Source organism: Prionailurus viverrinus, chromosome A2, assembly GCF_022837055.1.
Source record: "Prionailurus viverrinus isolate Anna chromosome A2, UM_Priviv_1.0, whole genome shotgun sequence".
Taxonomy (NCBI): Eukaryota; Metazoa; Chordata; class Mammalia; order Carnivora; family Felidae; genus Prionailurus; species Prionailurus viverrinus.
In genome coordinates, this window is record NC_062562.1 from 82,367,276 (window position 1) to 82,386,668 (window position 19,393).

Below are 19,393 nucleotides of genomic sequence, written 5' to 3' on the forward strand. Positions count from 1 at the left end.
GTATTACTAAGAAAACTTAAACATTAAAATTTAGGTAAGGAAATATTTTTGGTAACCATAATAAATATGAAATTTACTTTTAACCATTTTAGGGTGTTTATGGGCCAAAAGCGTATGTGGCAACCCAAGGACCGTTAGCAAATACAGTAATAGATTTTTGGAGGATGATATGGGAGTACAATGTTGTAGTAAGTAATTTACTTTTCATAATCTATTTTGAGAAGTATTACATGTAATGACATAAGATGTTTTACTGAATATGGAATGAGAAGACCTTCTAGCCATAATGATATGTTACTTATTGCTAATGTTTACTAAAAAGACAGAAACTGAAGTCTAGGATGTCTCATTCAACACTGACAAGTTAGTCAAAATATTTTAAGAAGAGAGTGTGATAATACTTTCTTTTCTAAAGTCAGCAACTAACAAGGGTGGCTATACAGTATTTACCGTAAAATTATTTCAACTTCGCCATATGTTTGAAACGTTGTCAAATGTTGGGATGGGGAAGCAAATCCAATAACATTTATGTTTAAAGACAGTATTAAATGCATTAAACCTTCAGATAATTTTATGAAATATATTTAAAATATTTCATGGTGCTTTTTGGTTGGGTAAGTAAATACCCTAAAAGTGATATTTTAATATAATTTCAAGTCAGAGGTAGATCTATAAAAGTCCTAAAATTTAATTCATATATAATGCTAATTGAAGCCAATTTAATTTGTTGCTATATAGTTATCCCTTGTTTGGAAGGTGTGATTTTGGGGCGCCTGGATGGTTCAGTCGGTTAAGCATCTGACTTTGGCTCAGGTCATGATCTCATGGTTTGTGAGTTCAAGCCTCATGTTGGGCATTGTGCTGACAGCTCAGAGCCTGGAGCCTGCTTCAGATTCTGAGTCTCCTTCTCTCTCTGCCCCTCCCCAACTCGTGCTATCTGTCTCTCCTTCTCTCATAAATAAACAAACTTCAAAACCAAAAAAAATAGAAGGCGTGATTTTGAACATTGCTTTAATGCCTACTTTTAATGTTAAAACTACTTAATTTTGATGGGTGCCTGGGTGGCTCAGTCAGTTAAATGCCCAACTTCAGCTCAAGTTATGATCTCATGCTCCATGGGTTCGAGCCCCACATTGGGCTCTGTGCTGACGGCTTAGAGCCTGGAGGCTGCTTCAGATTTGTGTCTCCCTCTCTCTCTGCCCCTCCCCTACTCATGCTCTGTCTCTCTCTCTCAAAGATAAATAAACATTAAAAAAAAAAATTTAAAAACCTACTTATTTTGACAGGCCAGGTATAATTTTGTTCGGAATAAAAGGTAATTCTTGGAATTTGTATTTTATTTAAAAAAGTAAAATTGTGTTTAGCTGATACATTCTTCATCTCGTCCCATCCCCCACTTCTTTTTAGATCATTGTAATGGCCTGTCGAGAATTTGAGATGGGAAGGGTATGTATACCTGTTAACACTTAAAATAACTGTGGAGTGTCCGTTTCATCATTTCTAGGGATATATGTTCCTGGCCCTTTATTATATTCTAAGTAGTTAAAGTAGATATTCTTTTTTGTGTTCTGCTATTGGTTTTATTTGATACAAGGAACATAATAATCTCTAAAAGGCACATAAACTTTTTTTTTTTACAGTTTTACATTTCATGATACACTTAATAGATACCATATTATTACTTAGTCTTCAGATGTTTAATGGTGTTGTAAGTAGAATATTATTTATGGACTGAAATAGAGACATAATTTAAAACAGGAATAAAACTGAGCAAATGAAAATGAGTTCAATAAAATAATTTGTATTAATTATCATCAGGTTATAGCTTGAATTTTCTGATTTCTGTCAGATAATACCACTACATTTTTTTGTTTTGTTCATACTATCTTCAGAAGAGAACAAAATTCTTAATATGAAGTTTTCAACATTGGTGTGTTTTATACTGTGTCCAAGTGAAATTAGTTTTAAAACCATTGTGATCCCCTCCAGCATCAATTCCAAAGACTTGAATGTTGGAAGTGCTAATATATTTACAGAGAGTAAATATTAAGTAAAACTTTTAAGTGTGGTCTTCTATAATTATGACACATACATCAAACTCAGAAAACAAATTATGTGGTGATTTGAATTTTCCTTATACTAATATGGTACATGAGTTAAAGTAAACTTTTTTTTAATCTGATGTCAGTTTCTGTGTTTTCTGGGAAGGGCAAGAAGCTGAATAATCGGGCACAAAATATTTGTAAAAGTTCAAGAAAAATTCTATCATATGGATTAACTTCTTTTTGTTCGAATAACAGAAAAAATGTGAACGCTATTGGCCTTTGTATGGAGAAGAACCTATAACATTTGCACCATTTAAAATTTCTTGTGTAAGTACCTATTTATATACATATTTAATCAGAAATTTGGGATGCTAGACTGAAGAATATAATATGGAATGAACCTCGTTTTACATAAGCCAAGCATTCAGTATTTCCACATAAATCTGTACTTAATTATAATAAATGTTAATAATAATGTTTGTTTTTATACAGCTTTAAATTTAACTTTGAAAATGACTTCATAAATGTGTAATTTCCTAGTAACTTATTATGTTAATTTAGTGTTAGTCTTTGTATATAAGCTGATGATAAGTGTTACATATATAAGAGTAAACAGGGGCGCCTGGGTGGCTCAGTCAGTTAAGCATCTGACTTCTTATCAGGTCATGATCTCACGGTTCATGGGTTCAAGCCCTTTGTCGGGCTCTGCGCTCATAGCTCAGAGCTTGGAGCCTTTTTTGGATTCTGTGTCTCCATCTCTGTCCCTCCCCTGCTCTCTTTGTCTCTCTCTCTCTCTCTCTCTCTCTCTCTCAAAAATGAACATGAATAAGGGGCGCCTGGGTGGCGCAGTCGGTTAAGCGTCCGACTTCAGCCAGGTCACGATCTCGCGGTCCGGGAGTTCGAGCCCCGCGTCGGGCTCTGGGCTGATGGCTCAGAGCCTGGAGCCTGTTTCCGATTCTGTGTCTCCCTCTCTCTCTCTGCCCCTCCCCCGTTCATGCTCTGTCTCTCTCTGTCCCAAAAATAAATAAAACGTTGAAAAAAAAAATTAAAAAAAAAAACTAACATGAATAAAAAGAGTAAACAGTAACTTAACTGTCCTTTGAATGATCTATTTTTTTTTTAACTTTTCAGTTCATTTATTTATTTTGAGAGGGAGAGGGTGTGGGAGGGGCAGAGAGAGGGAGAGAGAGAGAAGCCCAAGTAGACTCCACATGGTCAGCACAGAGCCCGATGTAGGGCTTGAACTCACCAACCAGGAGATCATGACCCTAGCCAAAGCTAAGAGTTGGACGCTTAAGTGACTGAGCCACCCAGGCACCCTTTGAGTGCTCTATTTGAATACTGGTATAAAGGTGGGGCAACTGGCTGGCTCAGTCAGTGAACCACGTCTTAATCTCAGGCTTGTGAGTTCAAGCCCCGTGTTGAGTGTAGAGATTACTTAAAAGTAAGATCTTAAAGAGAAAAAAGAAAAATTGGTGTAAAGTAGTAGTTTCAAACTGAAATGGGAAGGACCCTTGATGACTGAAGTATAGTTTTGTGTGATAATCTTTCATACGTTCGTTATGCTATCCAGAATTGTTATAATTATATACAAAGATGGGTTTGAGAACTGCTATCCTAGAAGGAAAGATTGATCCTATATGGCAGATAATTTATTATGAAACTTAAAACATATACCTAATATGTTAGCTCTGGAAATGAGTTAATAAATTCAAGTTCTAAAACACAGCAGAAATCTAAGTAAATGAATTTAAAGGAAAAAGAATGAAGGGAAACATTTTTTAAAAAGGAAGTAAAATATACGTGAACTTTAGAATAGAACCAACAATTTGCTTTTTGGTTACACCCAATGGCATCTTTCTTAATCACCTGAAAGAAATATGTTGTCTTATTTACTCATACTCAAAGAACATGACTGAACATAGATGAGAATTAAATAACTTCCCTGTATTGGTTAGGGTTTCCCAAAGAAATAGAACCAGTAGGATATGCATATATACAGAGAAAAAGATTTATTATATGGAACTGGCTCACAGGATCATGGAAGCTGGCAAGTCCAAAATCTGTAGGGTGGTCAGCCAGGCTGCAGACTCAGGAGAGTTGTGCTTTAGATCTAGTCTGGAGACCAAGAGAGCTAAAAGGTAGGCAAGGCGGAGACCCAGAAGAGCTGATACTCCGTTCTAGTGTAAAGACAGTCTGCTGTAGAACTGAAGAGCCATCCTTGCCCATGAAAGTAGGTTAGTGGAGAATTTCACTTGGGCGAGGTTGGTCTTTTTGTTCTGTTCAGGCCCTAACTGGATGGAGGGCCACCCATACATACTATAGAGGGCAGTCTGCTTTACTCAGAGTCCACTGATTTAAATGTTAATCTCACCCAAAGACACCTTTACAGGAACACAAGGAATAATGTTTGACCAAACATCTAGGCGCTCTGTGACCCAGCCACATTGACACATGGAATTAACTGTTACATTCTCCAACTGAGAATTGCTGGTTTGTAACTATGTTTTCCATGGTTAAGTAAAATATAATTTCTGTGATTTTATTTTCACTGGTGAGTTCAAGAAGTCCATGGTTTTATGAATTATTTCTACTTAATGACTTTTAAATTCCATACAAAGTTTATTGCTTTCTAGGTTGCCGTAGAAAGGACTTGAGGTGTGTGGACAGTCTGCTTTATAAATACAATGCGATTTTTGTAATGTTAACTATAACACATAGTTGAACTGCCTGGATTTAATAAGCAGCCAGTATTAAGTCCTGGTTAGAATTAACTGTTTGTGGGTTAAATATAATTTTAAATCCTACTGCATGTCATGTTATTTGGAATGGATAAAAACCAATACATACCACATTATGTATTTCTGTGAGAGAACACCTCCCCTCTCACCAATCTATAAAGTATTCTACAATATTATGCCCCTGAACTGTTCAGGAAATCTATTTTCTGTGCAATGTAGTTGTGTTGAACATTTGTCAGTTTAAATACAATAAGATATCTGTACTAAATGTTACAATTCAAGTGAAAATGTATAGTGCTTAACATTCAACAGCTAAATGAGTTGAAATTTTTGAAGAGTTGGGGATCAAGAATAGTAAACAACATTTAAAATAATGAGTAGAGGAGGGTCTCAGTTAGTTAAACATCCTTCTCCTGATTTTGGCTCAGGTCATGACCTCACAGTTAGTATGTCTGAGCTCCACATTGGGCTCTGCAGTGTCAGCATGGAGCCTGTTTGGGATTCTCTCTCTGCCCCTCCCCTGCTCGTCCATGCATATTTTCTCTCACTCTCTTGCTCTTTCTCAAAAATAAATAAATAAAAATTAAGACTTTACTATAATGAGTAAAGAAACAGATTATAATTTGGAAAACTATGACCTTTTTTGGATGATTTTTCAGAGTGAACGAAATGATAATTTAATCATCTTTTGAATAAGTTTGATTTGATTAGCGATAGCTGGTTTGATTTGTCAATATTGGGATTGATCCATACTGAAGAAGCAAATTTCTTCTTTCAAGATTTCAGATGGAAAGTAATTTGTATGTCTTGTGGTTGTTTCCAGCAACTCAGTACTTGTTATTACTGATGTAAATAAAAATCAAGTTTGTAATTAGAAAGCAAGCTGGTGAAAATAACCATAGTAAGTGACTTGACTTCTTGACAATCAGTTTTTGAGACTGAGAAAAGACAGTATCAGGAGCACTTTTGATTTGGGGATGAGAAAGAGGGTAAAGTGTTGGGTCACGGAGGACTAGCTAGGAGGGACTCGGTTGCATGTCGCTGCATGTAACCACTTAGACCAGACGTGGGCACGCTATGCATAGGTCAGTCTAGTCCACTGCCTGTTTTGTAAATAAAGATTTACTAGAATATTGCCTTGCCCATTAATTTACCTGTTTGCCCATCAGAACAGCAAAGTTGAGTAGACAAATCAGTGACTTTTAGAATGGTTGTTTTTGTAATTACTAGATATATCTGGAATTTCAAAGGTTAATTTTATATTGTAGACTTTAAATACGTGGTTTTTGTTTGTTTTGGTGTGTGGATGTTTTGGTTTCAGTGTTCTCACTGACTCACTTTTCCTGTATTTAGGAAGCTGAACAAGCAAGAACAGACTACTTCATTAGGACACTCTTACTTGAATTTCAAAATGTAAGTATTTTCCATTTAGAGACCGTTTCTAAGGAAATTTTTGAAGAGAAGATATATAAATTGCATGCTATCTGGTCTTACATAGTTAACTAAAATAATTAGCAAATTTCCTTATGTAAAATAGTGAAGAAAATCAAAGTGTAATTTTTATTTAGTGTCTTGAGCCTTGAGCTTATCAAATTAAAGTAATATACATCTTGACTTACTTAAAACAATTTTCCCTAAATTAAATTTATTGTATCTATTTGCCATAAATATTTTTTTCTCTATTACAGTAAGCAGATTATAGCATTCTTTCCAAATTATTTACCCACTTTTGCTAGTTTACAACTTTTTAGACATAGATGAACCACCATCAAACCTAAATCTTCATTTTGATATATATTGCTTTTACCTGAGGCCCTTGACTTCCGTGTTTCAGAACTATATAAAATGATAATTGCTTGGGGCGGCTGGGTGGCTGAGTCAGTTAAGCATTAGCCTCTTGATTTGGGCTCATGATCTTGCGGTTCATAGAAATGAGCCCCTGCATTGGGTTCTGCACTGACAACGTGGAGCCTGCTTGGGATTCTCTCTCTCCCTCTGTCTCAAAATAAATAAATAAACGTTAAAACAAAATGATAATTTTTCTAGGAAATCAAAAATTTGATGGACATTAGAAAATGCTATCAGCTTCTTCCAAGATCTCTGTATTTTTATTATCTTAATTTTTCAAACCATTATGAACAATTAAGCATGGCCATCAAGTGCACAGTTGTTCCTCAACTGGTACATTTGAAACATACGTCCACAGCCTACCTTCCTTTTTACAAGTAGACATGGTTCCAGCACTCCATACTTGAGAACCACTCATCTAAAATAAGGAAGTGGGTTTGGCATTGGACAAGTTTGTTTCTAATTTTCTTTTTCAGTTTAAATATCCTATTAGTTTTCTAATTACAATAGATTCAAACACTGTGCTTCTGGTATATTGCTCATCCCTTTACTGTGGATTACCAAATAATATACATAGTGTTAGAGTTAACATGCATGCTCTGGAGATAAGAGTGCCTGAGTTCAGATCCTACATTTGTCACTTGCTGTGAAACATTAGGCAAGTTATGTAATCTTTCTGTCTCAGTTTCCTTACCTATAAATCGTGGATACTATTAACAGTACCTTCCTCATAGAATTACGTGGGGAATAAATAAACTGTTACATGTGAAGCCCTTAGATTAAGACTTGATATATGATAGTCAATAAATATAGCCTATCATTTACTTTTTTAAGGCAGTGTTAAATACCACATAAAAACTTCAGAAATGACAGTAAAGTCAGATGTGCAACTTTTCTGAATGCTTTAAAATTTGTAATGTCTTTTTATAATTGTTGAATTTCTGTTTTTTCTTGAAGGAATCTCGTAGGCTGTATCAGTTTCATTACGTGAACTGGCCAGATCATGATGTTCCCTCATCGTTTGATTCCATTCTGGACATGATAAGCTTAATGAGGAAATACCAAGAACATGAAGATGTGCCTATTTGTATTCATTGCAGGTACAAAAAATTTTTCCAAATATTTAACTACTTTGGAATATAAGTGGCATTATAATATGGGTGATGTATGGTATTTTGAAACCTAATTTTTGGAATTACCAAATGAGATAGGTCATTATATGGGTTTCCAAATAGTAAAAACTGTCTGAATCAGAGTTTTTCTTCTCTGAATTTTTATTTTACGTTAGATTCTTCTAAAACGCTTAGCATCCTACTACTTATTTCATAAAACTGCTATCAGTTTATCTCTTGAAGTGACTTTATCCGCATTCACATTTGTTATAAAGAGTAAATGAAATTTCCCAGACTCAGAACTTTACAGGTTAATTAAATAGTTCAAAGGTTTTTTTTGTTTTTTTTTTTTAGCATAGACAGAACACCAAAGGTAGTTTTTCTTATCCAGTAGGTCTGATTGTAATGCCTATTAGTGTGTTGAAAAGGGTGCTGTGGGCCAGAAAGGGGACTTGCTGATGGGACATGTGGGAATCAATTAACAACTTGGTTAATTAAAAAAATACTTTTCTATAGCTAATTCAGTGGTTAGCTGACCATTCAATTAAGTAGTTGACTGTTTAAGAAGAAAAAAAAGTCCATTTAATTGTAGAAATTAAATTTGACTTGATTTCTTACAAGTTAGTTGAAATTATTTCTTGTGCTGTCATCGTTGCCCAGTGTATACAGCTCATGAATCCAATTTGATGTGAAGGTTTTCCTTTAAAAAAATAAATACACCATTTAATATTTTAACAGTCAAAATAATAGTTAACTGTAGTGACTTAGAAAACAGACATTAAGAAAGAAAGAAAAGAAAGAAAGAAAGAAAGAAAGAAAGAAAGAAAGAAAGGAAAACACATACATAAAAGCAAGGAAATCACAATTTCAGTCGAGGTGAATGTCCTTTCCATGTATGTGCTGTATTTGTTACAGAATGTTTCTCCATGTAATTTGTCATGTACATTTTTCTAAATCATATAACTATTCTCTCTACAATTCATTATGACTGTGCTCTACTTTATATTTAGCCTCCATTCCTTTATTATCCCCACCCCCATCCTTTTTCATGTATTTTAAACAGTAGTTTAAATGTCCACATGGCTAGTCTTCATGGCAAAATCTTTGAGCACATCAGTAATTACTTCATTAAGATAGATCTCTATAAATGAGATTTCTAAGTCAAAGGGCATGAACATTTTTATGCTTTTAATACATATTTTATATTCTGTTATCCATAAAGTTGATGCTAATTATAATTAGCTAGTTTGTGGGAGTGCCCATTTTCCTATACTCTTCCCAGTACTATTATTTTTTTGTTTGTTTGATTTAATACCTGTATGACAGGCAAGCTTTTTGTTCATTTTTTTTTTGTCTTCGTAGTTTATATTCTTTTGTGAATTTATTTGTATACTTTGCCAATTGTTTTAAAGCAGGCATTCATCTCTTAGTTATGTGATAAATTCTTTACATATCTTTATATATTGAGATTGTTAGCTCTTAGTCATGTTGTAAGTAGCATGGTTTTCCATGGTTTTTTATTCTGCTTAAATTTTGCCACACATAAGTTTGAAATTGTCATGTAGTCAGAATTGTGAGTCTTCATTTATGATTTCTGTCCATTGAGATATGCTTAGAAAAAGTCCATCTGTAACAGTAGTGCATAAACTACCCTTTTAGCACTTCTATAGGTTTTTTTTATAAACATATTCTTAATCTATCTGGAATTTTTTTAATAATTAAGGTATGAGTAAGAATCTAGCTTTTGCTGTTGTTAGGCTCACTTTCCCTCTACCATTTATTGAATGGTCTAATCTTTCCCGTTTCATGGGAGAATCCACCACTATGTAATACCTACATATACTCAGATCTGTTTCTAAATTTTGTATTGTGTTTCATCAGTCTGGTTGTGTGTATCTTTGTAAGGTTACACTTTAAACCATAAAGTTTTATTTATTTATTTAAAAAAAAATTTTTTTTTAACGTTTATTTAATTTTGAGACAGAGAGACAGAGCATGAACAGGGGAGGGTCAGAGAGAGGGAGACACAGAATCTGAAACAGGCTCCAGGCTCTGAGCTGTCAGCACAGAGCCCGACGCGGGGCTTGAACTCATGGACCGCGAGATCATGACCTGAGCCGAAGTCGGCCGCTTAACCGACTGAGCCACCCAGGCGCCCCTAAACCATAAAGTTTTAAATATATGTCATTTAGCCCCTAGTAATTCTTAACTTAAAATTCTAGAAATATTTTGCTATGAAGAATTGATAAATGTATCAATAGTTAAAAATTAGTATTATTGATGTCTTTTAAGAGCTTTTTAAAAATCATACTAAGTTGTTTATAAATTTACTTTATCAGGAATTCTCACATGACATGTTTGACAAACTACTGATATTTCTAAAGGTTTCAAAATTTAAATGCTGCCTAACTTTTTTCCTGCCTAAAAATGATTCTGGTGATGTTAGTAATGTCTTTAATTACTCAGAGTGATTCTCAGTCCTAAGATGCATGTCTCCTGTCTCCCTCTAGTTGAGAATCAATTGCTGTAAAGTACTCTTGTCATGTTTTAAAATGTAAAAACCTGCAGAATTTTACTTACGTTCTCCAGGTTCTGTTAGTTCCTTAGAAGATGAAAGTACATCACTGGTCTTTTGTTATTTTGGTCACTTTGTTCTTTTGTTGAAATCACTGCTGGAGTTCAAACCAGTTTCTAGGGCTTGTATTCTTCGTCTTTCCTATACCTTTTGCAGATTGAAATGATGTGTTGTTTCTTCCTCTACTGTAAGGCATCAGAACCATGTTGTACATAAAATAAAATGATCTCTGTGAGTTATTATGTTAGCTAGACAAGATTTTCTGAGTTAGAATTAGACTTACAAAATGAAGGCTGCTGGGTCATCTGTGAATCACACAGGTAATTTTTGAATCTTGGAAGTTACCCAAATTTAATAAAAACCAGGTATAAATGCTGATGTTAAAGATGTTAAGTTGTAATCTGTTTACTAAAATGGTAGAATTTTGTCATATTTCTAAATGATTTTTTTGCTTCTGAAAACTAAATGTTCATCCACATTTAGTTTATAATTCTTTTATAACAAAAATCAAATTTTTCTTTCAAACTTTACAGTGCAGGCTGTGGAAGAACAGGTGCCATTTGTGCCATAGATTATACATGGAATTTACTAAAAGCTGGGGTAAGAATAATTTTTATATAGCATTATGTCCAATTGATCTATTATTATTTTCAAACTTAATGATTAATTTCTGTAAATTATAGATTGTGTTCTGTTATACATGTTGCTTTTTTAGAAGTAGCTTTACTATGTAAGAAATAAAGGTAATGGAACTGAAAAAGGAAGGCATAAATGATGCATATTACCTTGAGATAATGCACAGGGCAGAAAGGTAGACATGTTGCCTCCTGGTTGATCTATGTGAATTGATACCTACATTAAGAATGTAAACTCTGGGGCGCCTGGGTGGCGCAGTCGGTTAAGCGTCCGACTTCAGCCAGGTCACGATCTCGCGGTCCGGGAGTTCGAGCCCCGCGTCGGGCTCTGGGCTGATGGCTCAGAGCCTGGAGCCTGTTTCCGATTCTGTGTCTCCCTCTCTCTCTGCCCCTCCCCCGTTCATGCTCTGTCTCTCTCTGTCCCAAAAATAAATAAACGTTGGAAAAAAAAAAAAAAAAAAAAATTTAAAAAAAAAAAAAAAAAAAGAATGTAAACTCTGCGTTGACTTTTCCAAATACAGAATCTTCATTGCCTTTTATATTCTAGGTATAAATGTAACCAATTTTATAAATATTTATGCCTAAATGGATACACAGTATAGTGGTTAAGGATGCTGACTCTGGAGCCAAACTGCCCAGATTAAAATTCCTGCTCTGTCATTTACTAGCTTTGGGATTTTGGTCAAATTACTTCATTTCACTGTGCCTCCATTTTTTCAACTGAAAAATTAATAATTTTATTAATTAAAATTAATTAATTAATTAAAATTAATAATATTAATAACTCATAAGGAATAAGTTAACCTTTCTAAAATTCTTTAGAACTTAAAATTAATTAATTAATTAATTAATTTTAAAATTAATTAATTTTAATTAATTTAATTTTAATTAATTTAATTAATTAAAATTAATAATATTAATAACTCATAAGGAATAAGTTAACCTTTCTAAAATTCTTTAGAACTGTGGGTGTCTTGGGACACCTGGGTAGCTCAGTTGGTTAAGCGTCAGACTTTAGCTCAGGTCATGATCTCAGGGTTCATGAATTAAAGCCCCGCATCAGGCTTTCTGCTGTCAGCACAGAGCCTGCTTTAGATCCTCTGTTCTGCTCTCTGCCCGACCCCCGCTTGTGCTCTCTCTCTCATAACAAACAAACAAACAAATAAAAAAGAACGTGGGTGTCCTGTAGTACATGCTCATTTCAATGTTAGTTTTCATTACAATTGCTGTTACTGTTTTACTACCACTACTCATTCCAAGAAACTGTTTAATACTTTGGAGGATATACAAGTAAATAAAACACAGCCCTTATTACAGATTTGAAAAACTTAAGTTGTCCCTATTGTATGTAGATTTGGTTCCTTTTCTGGTTCTATAGTATGTTCATTTTCTATGCATTAGGGAGAGGTTTTTAATTCTTTATAGCTTTTTAAAAAATTATTTATTTTTGGGAGCCTACCTGGGTGGCTCAGTCAGTTAAGCCTCCAACTTTGGTTCAGGTCAGGATCTCATGGTTCATGGGTTCAAGCCCTGTGTCGGGCTCTGCTGACAGCTCAGAGCCTGAAGCCTGCTTTAGATTCTCTCTCTCTCTCTCTCTCTCTCTCTCTCTCTCTCTCTCTCTCTCTCTCCATCTGCTCCTCCCCTGCCTGTTCTTGGTCTCTGTCTCTCAAAAATAAATAAATGTTAAAAAAATTTTTTGTATTGTTTTTTTAAGTAAATGCTGTACCCAACATGGGGCTTGAACTTAGAACCCCAAGATCAAGGGTTGTATGTTCCATCAACTAAGCCAGGCTCCCCCCCCCCCAATTTTTTTTTTAAATTTTATATTTTAGGTAATCTCTATACCCAACATGGGGCTTGAACTCACAACCTTGAGATCCAGAGTCACATACTCCACTGATTGAGCCAGCCAGGCACCCCCCTTTATAGCTTTATAGTATGTTTCTGTGAATATTTCAATCTGTATCTTGTATAAAATAGGATTAATAAAATATTTAGGGTTTTTTTCCTTCTTTCTGCCCTCTATCTCTTTTTCCTCCTGCCTTCTTTCCATTTTAAACTCTTGCTTAGGGAATATTTAAATTTTAAATTTTCCTCAAAAGCTGTCTAGGATTAAATTTTATTTTTGTATTCCTCAAAAATTGTAATCATCTCCTGATAGTCGAAATGAAGATTTTTAAATGAACAAAATTTAACTAGGATTCTAACCCATTTTAACATAAAAGTGAAAGATTAAAATTGAGATGGAAACAGGCATATAGATAAATGCCAGTAAGCAAAATAAATAACTGGTCATTTCAAAAGTTGTGTATTTTGAACATAGTCCTCATTTGACTGTGTTTGGCTTAACATAGGGTATAACATAGGGTAAATCTTCTGTCTTAGGTTAGGACTTGATGTAAAAATCTTCTGATGTTATATAAAGACTCTCAAGCAGTAAGCCTGAGAATCTTTTTTTTTTTTAGTTTAGTTTTTTTTTTTTTTTAATGTTTATTCATTTTTGAGAGACAGAGTGTAAGTGGGGCAGAGAGAGAGGGAGACACAGAATCTGAAGCAGGTTCCAGGGTTTGGGCTGTCAGCTCAGAGCCTGACGCAGGGCTTGAACCCAGGAACTGTGAGATCATGGCCTGAGCTGAAGTCAGATGCTTAACCAACTGAGCCACTCAGGTGCCCCATGCCTGGGAATCATTTTTAATTCTTTTTCCTTATCACTTCAAAATATTCTTGGTGATTACCAAGTTCTAATAGTCCTACCTCAGAAATGTGCCTCAAATCTGCTTTTTTAAAACTCCTTCAGTAAACTACTACCAGTTTGTCCCCTTTTCAGACTCTTGGCCTCCATACTGCAAAAGTAGACTGTATATCAAATCTCCTCATGTCTGTGCTACCTATTATAGTAGTTTTAATTCCAGGTGTACCAAGAATTGTCTGGGATATTTCACAGTCTCCAGAGACACAGCTGAGGGATCTGTATTTTTACCAAATTTCTTAGCTGGTCCTTATGTAGCCAGCACAGGGAACAGTGGCCTGTAGAATGAGTTCAAATTTTATTATGTTTACAGTCTGATCCCAGGTAGCCTTACCTTCTTTCCTCCTTGAATACTTCTCCTTCTTTCACTTTTAGGCTATCTCCACATCAAGCTTCTCAATTCCTGAAATAGAGTATATATTTAATCTGCTGTGCTTATGTATATTTCCTTCACTTTTCATTCCACACACCAATCAGAGTTAGTTACAGCATTTTTATTCCCACTGAACTGTGATTTTGCCTTGGTGGATATTTATTTGTTCACATATCTCACCAGCTTGACTGCCGAGGGTCAAGATTAGCTTTGTATCCACAATGCCAAGAAGAGTGTCTGAAGGATGGTAGGTAGTTCTCAGTACATGTTTTCCCTCATCCAGCATGTATATAAGGTCTGTTTGAAAAGTTGAAGGTCTATATGAAAGAGACTTGATGTATTAAATTCTTTGTTTCAGAAAATACCAGAGGAATTCAATGTATTTAATTTAATACAAGAAATGAGAACACAAAGGCATTCTGCAGTACAAACTAAGGTATAGTTTTTTGTTTTACTTTATAAACTGTATTTTTATAAATGTCTTCTTGTTTTGTTTTTTGTTTTTTAACATCTTTTCCCTTGTTTAACATTTCATCTCCATAATAGGAGCAGTATGAGCTTGTTCACAGAGCAATTGCCCAACTGTTTGAAAAACAGCTACAACTGTATGAAATTCATGGAGCCCAGAAAATTGCTGATGGAGTGGTAGGTGTTCTTGGCCTATTAAATTTAGAAAACTTTTCTTTATATTTTTAAGCTTTTTTTTTTTTTTTTAAAGTAATCTCTACACCCAACATAGGCTCAAACTTAACAACTCCGAGATCAAGAGCTGCATGCTGTATGGACTCAGCCATCCAGGTGCCCCAAAAACTTTTACTTTTTAACCAAGATGTAATGTTTAGCTTTTTAATTGTCATCTTGTGTTTTATCTAACATAATATCCATGACAATTATTTTTATTTTTTTGTTAACTCCTTTCCTTCTTCCTATTTGAATCTCTCTATTGTAATGGATATTTATGGACTCCATAACCAGCTAAATAATTTTCCGTAGAATATAGCTAGGAAAGTTGATCTTATATCAAAAATCATTACTGTTTCAAGTATAAATTACTTTTAAAAAGTTAACTAGGGGCACCTGGGTGGCTCAGTCACTTGCATGTCTGACTCTTGATTTTGGCTCAGGTCATGATCCCAGGGTTGTGGAATCAAGCCCTATGTCAGGTTCTGCACTGAGCATGGAGCCTACTTAAGAACCTCAGTGTCTGTCTGTCTCTCTCCCTCTGTCCTTCTCTCTTTCCCTCTGCCCCTCTCTCCCACTCATGCTCTAAAAAATAAAAATAAAAAAATTTTTAAATTAACTATTGTTCTCCTTTTCTACCCCCACCTAAGTAATTACAAGTTGATTCTACATGAATTGTATTTTGTTCTTGGTCATAATAAATAGTTTTATAGTTAATTTTGTACAGGCTTTTTAATGAAGTAGAATTGGAGTGCTACAATTAAGTCCCTTTTTGGCGTGTGTTTATTAGTTCGATGTCATTTTAGCTTTTTTTTTTAACCTAAATATTAAAGTTTTATTATTTTTTTATTTTTTTTAATTTTTAATTTTTATTTTTCTAATATATGAAATTTATTGTCAAATTGCTTTCCATACAACACCCAGTGCTCATCCCAAAAGATGCCCTCTTCAATGCCCATCACCTACCCTTCCCTCCCTCCCACCCCCCCCCCGATCAACCCTCAGTTTGTTCTCCGTTTTTAAGAGTCTCTTATGCTTTGGCTCTCTCCCACTCTAACATTTTTTTTTTCCCTTCCCCTCCCCCATGGGATTCTGTTAAGTTTTTCAGGATCCACATAAGAGTGAAAACATATGGTATCTGTCTTTCTCTGTATGGCTTATTTCACTTAGCCTCACACTCTCCAGTTCCATCTACGTTGCTACAAAGGGCCATATTTTGTTCTTTCTCATTGCCACGTAGTACTCCATTGTGTATATAAACCACAATTTCTTTATCCATTCATCAGTGGATGGACATTTAGGCTTTTTCCACAATTTGGCTATTGTTGAGACTGCTGCTATAAACACTGGGGTACAAGTGCCCCTATGCATCAGTACTCCTGTATCCCTTGGGTAAATTCCTAGCAGTGCTACTGCTGGGTCATAGGGTAGGTCTAGTTTTAATTTTCTGAGGAACCTCCACACTGTTTTCCAGAGTGGCTGCACCAGTTTGCATTCCCACCAACAGTGCAAGAGGGTTCCCGTTTCTCCACATCCTCGCCAGCATCTATAGTCTCCTGATTTGTTCATTTTGGCCACTCTGACTGGTGTGAGGTGATATCTGAGTGTGGTTTTGATTTGTATTTCCCTGATGAGGAGTGATGTTGAGCATCTTTTCATGTGCCTGTTGGCCTTCTGGATGTCTTCTTAGAGAAATGTCTATTCATGTTTTCTGCCCATTTCTTCACTGGGTTATTTGTTTTTCGGGTGTGGAGTTTGGTGAGCTCTTTACAGATTTTGGATACTAGCCCTTTTTCCGATATGTCATTTGCAAATATCTTTTCCCATTCCGTTGGTTGCCTTTTAGTTTTAGTTTTGTTGGTTGTTTCCTTTGGTGTGCAGAAGCTTTTTATCTTCATGAGGTCCCAGTAGTTCATTTTTGCTTTTAATTCCCTTGCCTTTGGGGATGTGTCAAGTAAGAAATTACTGCGGCTGAGGTCACAGAGGTCTTTTCCTGCTTTCTTCTCTAGGGTTTTGATGGTTTCCTGTCTCACATTCAGGTCCTTTATCCATTTTGAGTTTATTTTTGTGAATGGTGTAAGAAAGTGGTCTAGTTTCATTCTTCTGCACCATTTGTTAAAGAGACTGTCTTTTTTCCACTGGATGTTCTTTCCTGCTCTGTCAAAGATTAGTTGGCCATACCTTTGTGGATCTAGTTCTGAGGTTTCTATTCTATTCCATTGGTCTATGTGTCTGTTTTTGTGCCAATACCATGCTGTCTTGATGATTACAGCTTTGTAGTAGAGGCTAAAGTCTGGGCTTGTGATGCCTCCTGCTTTGGTCTTCTTCTTCAAAATTACTTTGCCTATTTGGGACCTTTTGTGGTTCCATATGAATTTTAGGATTCCTTGTTCTAGCTTCAATTTTGATTGGGATTGCATTGAATGTGTAGATAGCTTTGGGTAGTATTGATATTTTAACAATATTTATTCTTCCAACCCATGAGCACGGAATGTTTTTCCATTTCTTTATATCTTCTTTAATTTCCTTCATAAGCTTTCTATAGTTTTCAGCATACAGATCTTTTACATCTTTGGTTAGATATTCCTAGGTATTTTATGCTTCTTGGTGCAACTGTGAATGGGATCAGTTTCTTTATTTGTCTTTCTGTTGCTTCATTATTAGTGTATAAGAATGCAACTGATTTCTGTACATTGATTTTGTATCCTGCAACTTTGCTGAATTCATGTATCAGTTCTAGCAGACTTTTGGTGGAGTCTGTTGGGTTCTCCATGGATATTATCATGTCATCTGCAAAAAGTGAAAGCTTGACTTCATTTTTTACCAATTTTGATGCCTTTGATTTCCTTTTGTTGTCTGATTGCTGATGCTAGCACTTCCAACACTATGTTAAACAACAGCGGCGAGAGTGGACATCCCTGTCGTGTTCCTGATCTCAGGGGGAAAGCTCTCAGTTTTTCCCCATTGAGGATGATATTAGCTGTGGGCTTTTCATAAATGGCTTTTATAATGTTTAAGTATGTTCCTTCTGTCCCGACTTTCTCAAGGGTTTTTATTAAGAAAGGATGCTGAATTTTGTTAAATGTTTTTTCTGTATCGATTGACAGGATCATATGGTTCTTATCTTTTCTTTTATTAATGTGATGTATCACGTTGATTGATTTGCGAATGTTGAACCAGCCCTGCATCCCAGGAATGACTCCCACTTGATCATGGTGAATAATTCTTTTTATAAGCTGTTGAATTTGATTTGCTAGTATCTTATTGAGAAGTTTTTGCATCCATATTCATCAGGGATATTGGCCTGTAGTTCTCTTTTTTTTACTGGGTCTCTGTCTGGTTTAGGAATCAAAGTAATATTGGCTTCATAGAATGAGTCTGGAAGTTTTCCTTCCCTTTCTATTTCTTGGAATAGCTTGAGAAGGATAGGTATTATCTCTGCTTTAAATGTCTGGTAGAACTCCCCAGGGAAGCCATCTGGTCCTGGACTCTTATTGGGAGATTTTTGATAACTGATTCAATTTCTTCGCTGGTTATGGGTCTGTTCAAGCTTTCTGTTCCCTCCTGTTTGAGTTTTGGAAGTGTGTGGGTGTTTAGGAATTTGTCCATTTCTTCCAGGTTGTCCAGTTTGTTGGCATATAATTTTTCATAGTATTCCCTGATAATTGCTTGTATTTCTGAGGGATTGGTTGTAATAATTCCATTTTCATTCATGATTTTATCTATTTGGGTCATCTCCCTTTTCTTTTTGAGAAGCCTGGCTACAGGTTTATCAATTTTATTTATTTTTTCAAAAAACCAACTCTTGGCTGCATTGATCTGCTCTACAGTTTTTTTAGATTATATATTGTTTATTTCTGCTCTGATCTTTATTATTTCTCTTCTTCTGCTGGGTTTGGGGTGTCTTTGCTGCTCTGCTTCTATTTCCTTTAGGTGTGCTGTTAGATTTTGTATTTGGGATTTTTCTTATTTCTTGAGATAGGCCTGGATTGCAATGTATTTTCCTCTCAGGACTGCCTTTGCTGCATCCCAAAGCGTTTGGATTGTTGTATTTTCATTTTCGTTTGTTTCCATATATTTTTAAATTTCTTCTCTAATTGCCTGGTTGACCCATTCATTCTTTAGTAGGGTGTTCTTTAACCTCCATGCTTTTGGAGGTTTTCCAGACTTTTTCCTGTGGTTGATTTCAAGCTTCATAGCATTGTGGTCTGAAAGTATGCATGGTATGATCTCAATTCTTGTGTACTTATGAAGGGCTGTTTTGTGACCCAATATGTGATCTATCTTGGAGAATGTAACATGTGCACTCGAGAAGAAAGTATATTCTGTTGCTTTGGGAAGCAGAGTTCTAAATATATCTGTCAAGTCCATCTGATCCAATGTATCATTCAGGGCCCTTGTTTCTTTATTGACAATGTGTCTAGATGGTCTATCCATTGTTGTAAGTGGGGTATTAAAGTCCCCTGCAATTAGCACATTCTTGTCAATAAGGTTGCTTATGTTTGTGAGTAATTGTTTTATATATTTGGGCGTCCCGTATTCGGCACATAGACATTTATAATTGTTAGTTCTTCTTGATGGGTAGACCCTGTAATTATTACATAATGCCCTTCTTTATCTCTTGTTACAGCCTT

The 19,393-nt window shown here is 35.2% G+C and overlaps 1 protein-coding gene and 1 long non-coding RNA gene across 9 annotated transcripts in view; one reads left to right on the forward strand and one right to left on the reverse strand.

The window, feature by feature from the left end:
* The window catches only part of PTPN12 (protein tyrosine phosphatase non-receptor type 12), a 104,106-nt gene that overhangs the window by 57,223 nt on the left and 27,490 nt on the right, over window positions 1-19,393 (forward strand). For both annotated transcript variants that reach the window (XM_047834847.1, XM_047834858.1), the window contains 8 exons: window positions 93-188; window positions 1,408-1,446; window positions 2,301-2,372; window positions 6,140-6,199; window positions 7,592-7,734; window positions 10,855-10,921; window positions 14,437-14,514; window positions 14,625-14,723. In XM_047834847.1, coding sequence (XP_047690803.1) covers window positions 93-188; window positions 1,408-1,446; window positions 2,301-2,372; window positions 6,140-6,199; window positions 7,592-7,734; window positions 10,855-10,921; window positions 14,437-14,514; window positions 14,625-14,723 — 654 coding nt within the window. The remainder of the gene's footprint in view (window positions 1-92; window positions 189-1,407; window positions 1,447-2,300; window positions 2,373-6,139; window positions 6,200-7,591; window positions 7,735-10,854; window positions 10,922-14,436; window positions 14,515-14,624; window positions 14,724-19,393) is intronic.
* The window catches only part of LOC125152700 (uncharacterized), a 154,116-nt gene that overhangs the window by 47,644 nt on the left and 87,079 nt on the right, over window positions 1-19,393 (reverse strand). For 3 of the 7 annotated variants that reach the window (XR_007147282.1, XR_007147279.1, XR_007147283.1), the window contains 3 exons: window positions 14,040-14,108; window positions 10,327-10,506; window positions 8,306-8,446 (listed from right to left, as the gene is read on the reverse strand). This is a non-coding gene — a long non-coding RNA (uncharacterized LOC125152700). Of the gene's footprint in view, window positions 1-8,305; window positions 8,447-10,326; window positions 10,507-14,039; window positions 14,109-19,393 lie in introns of those variants that run through there. The other 4 variants (XR_007147280.1, XR_007147281.1, XR_007147284.1 and 1 more) reach the window with 2 other exon arrangements.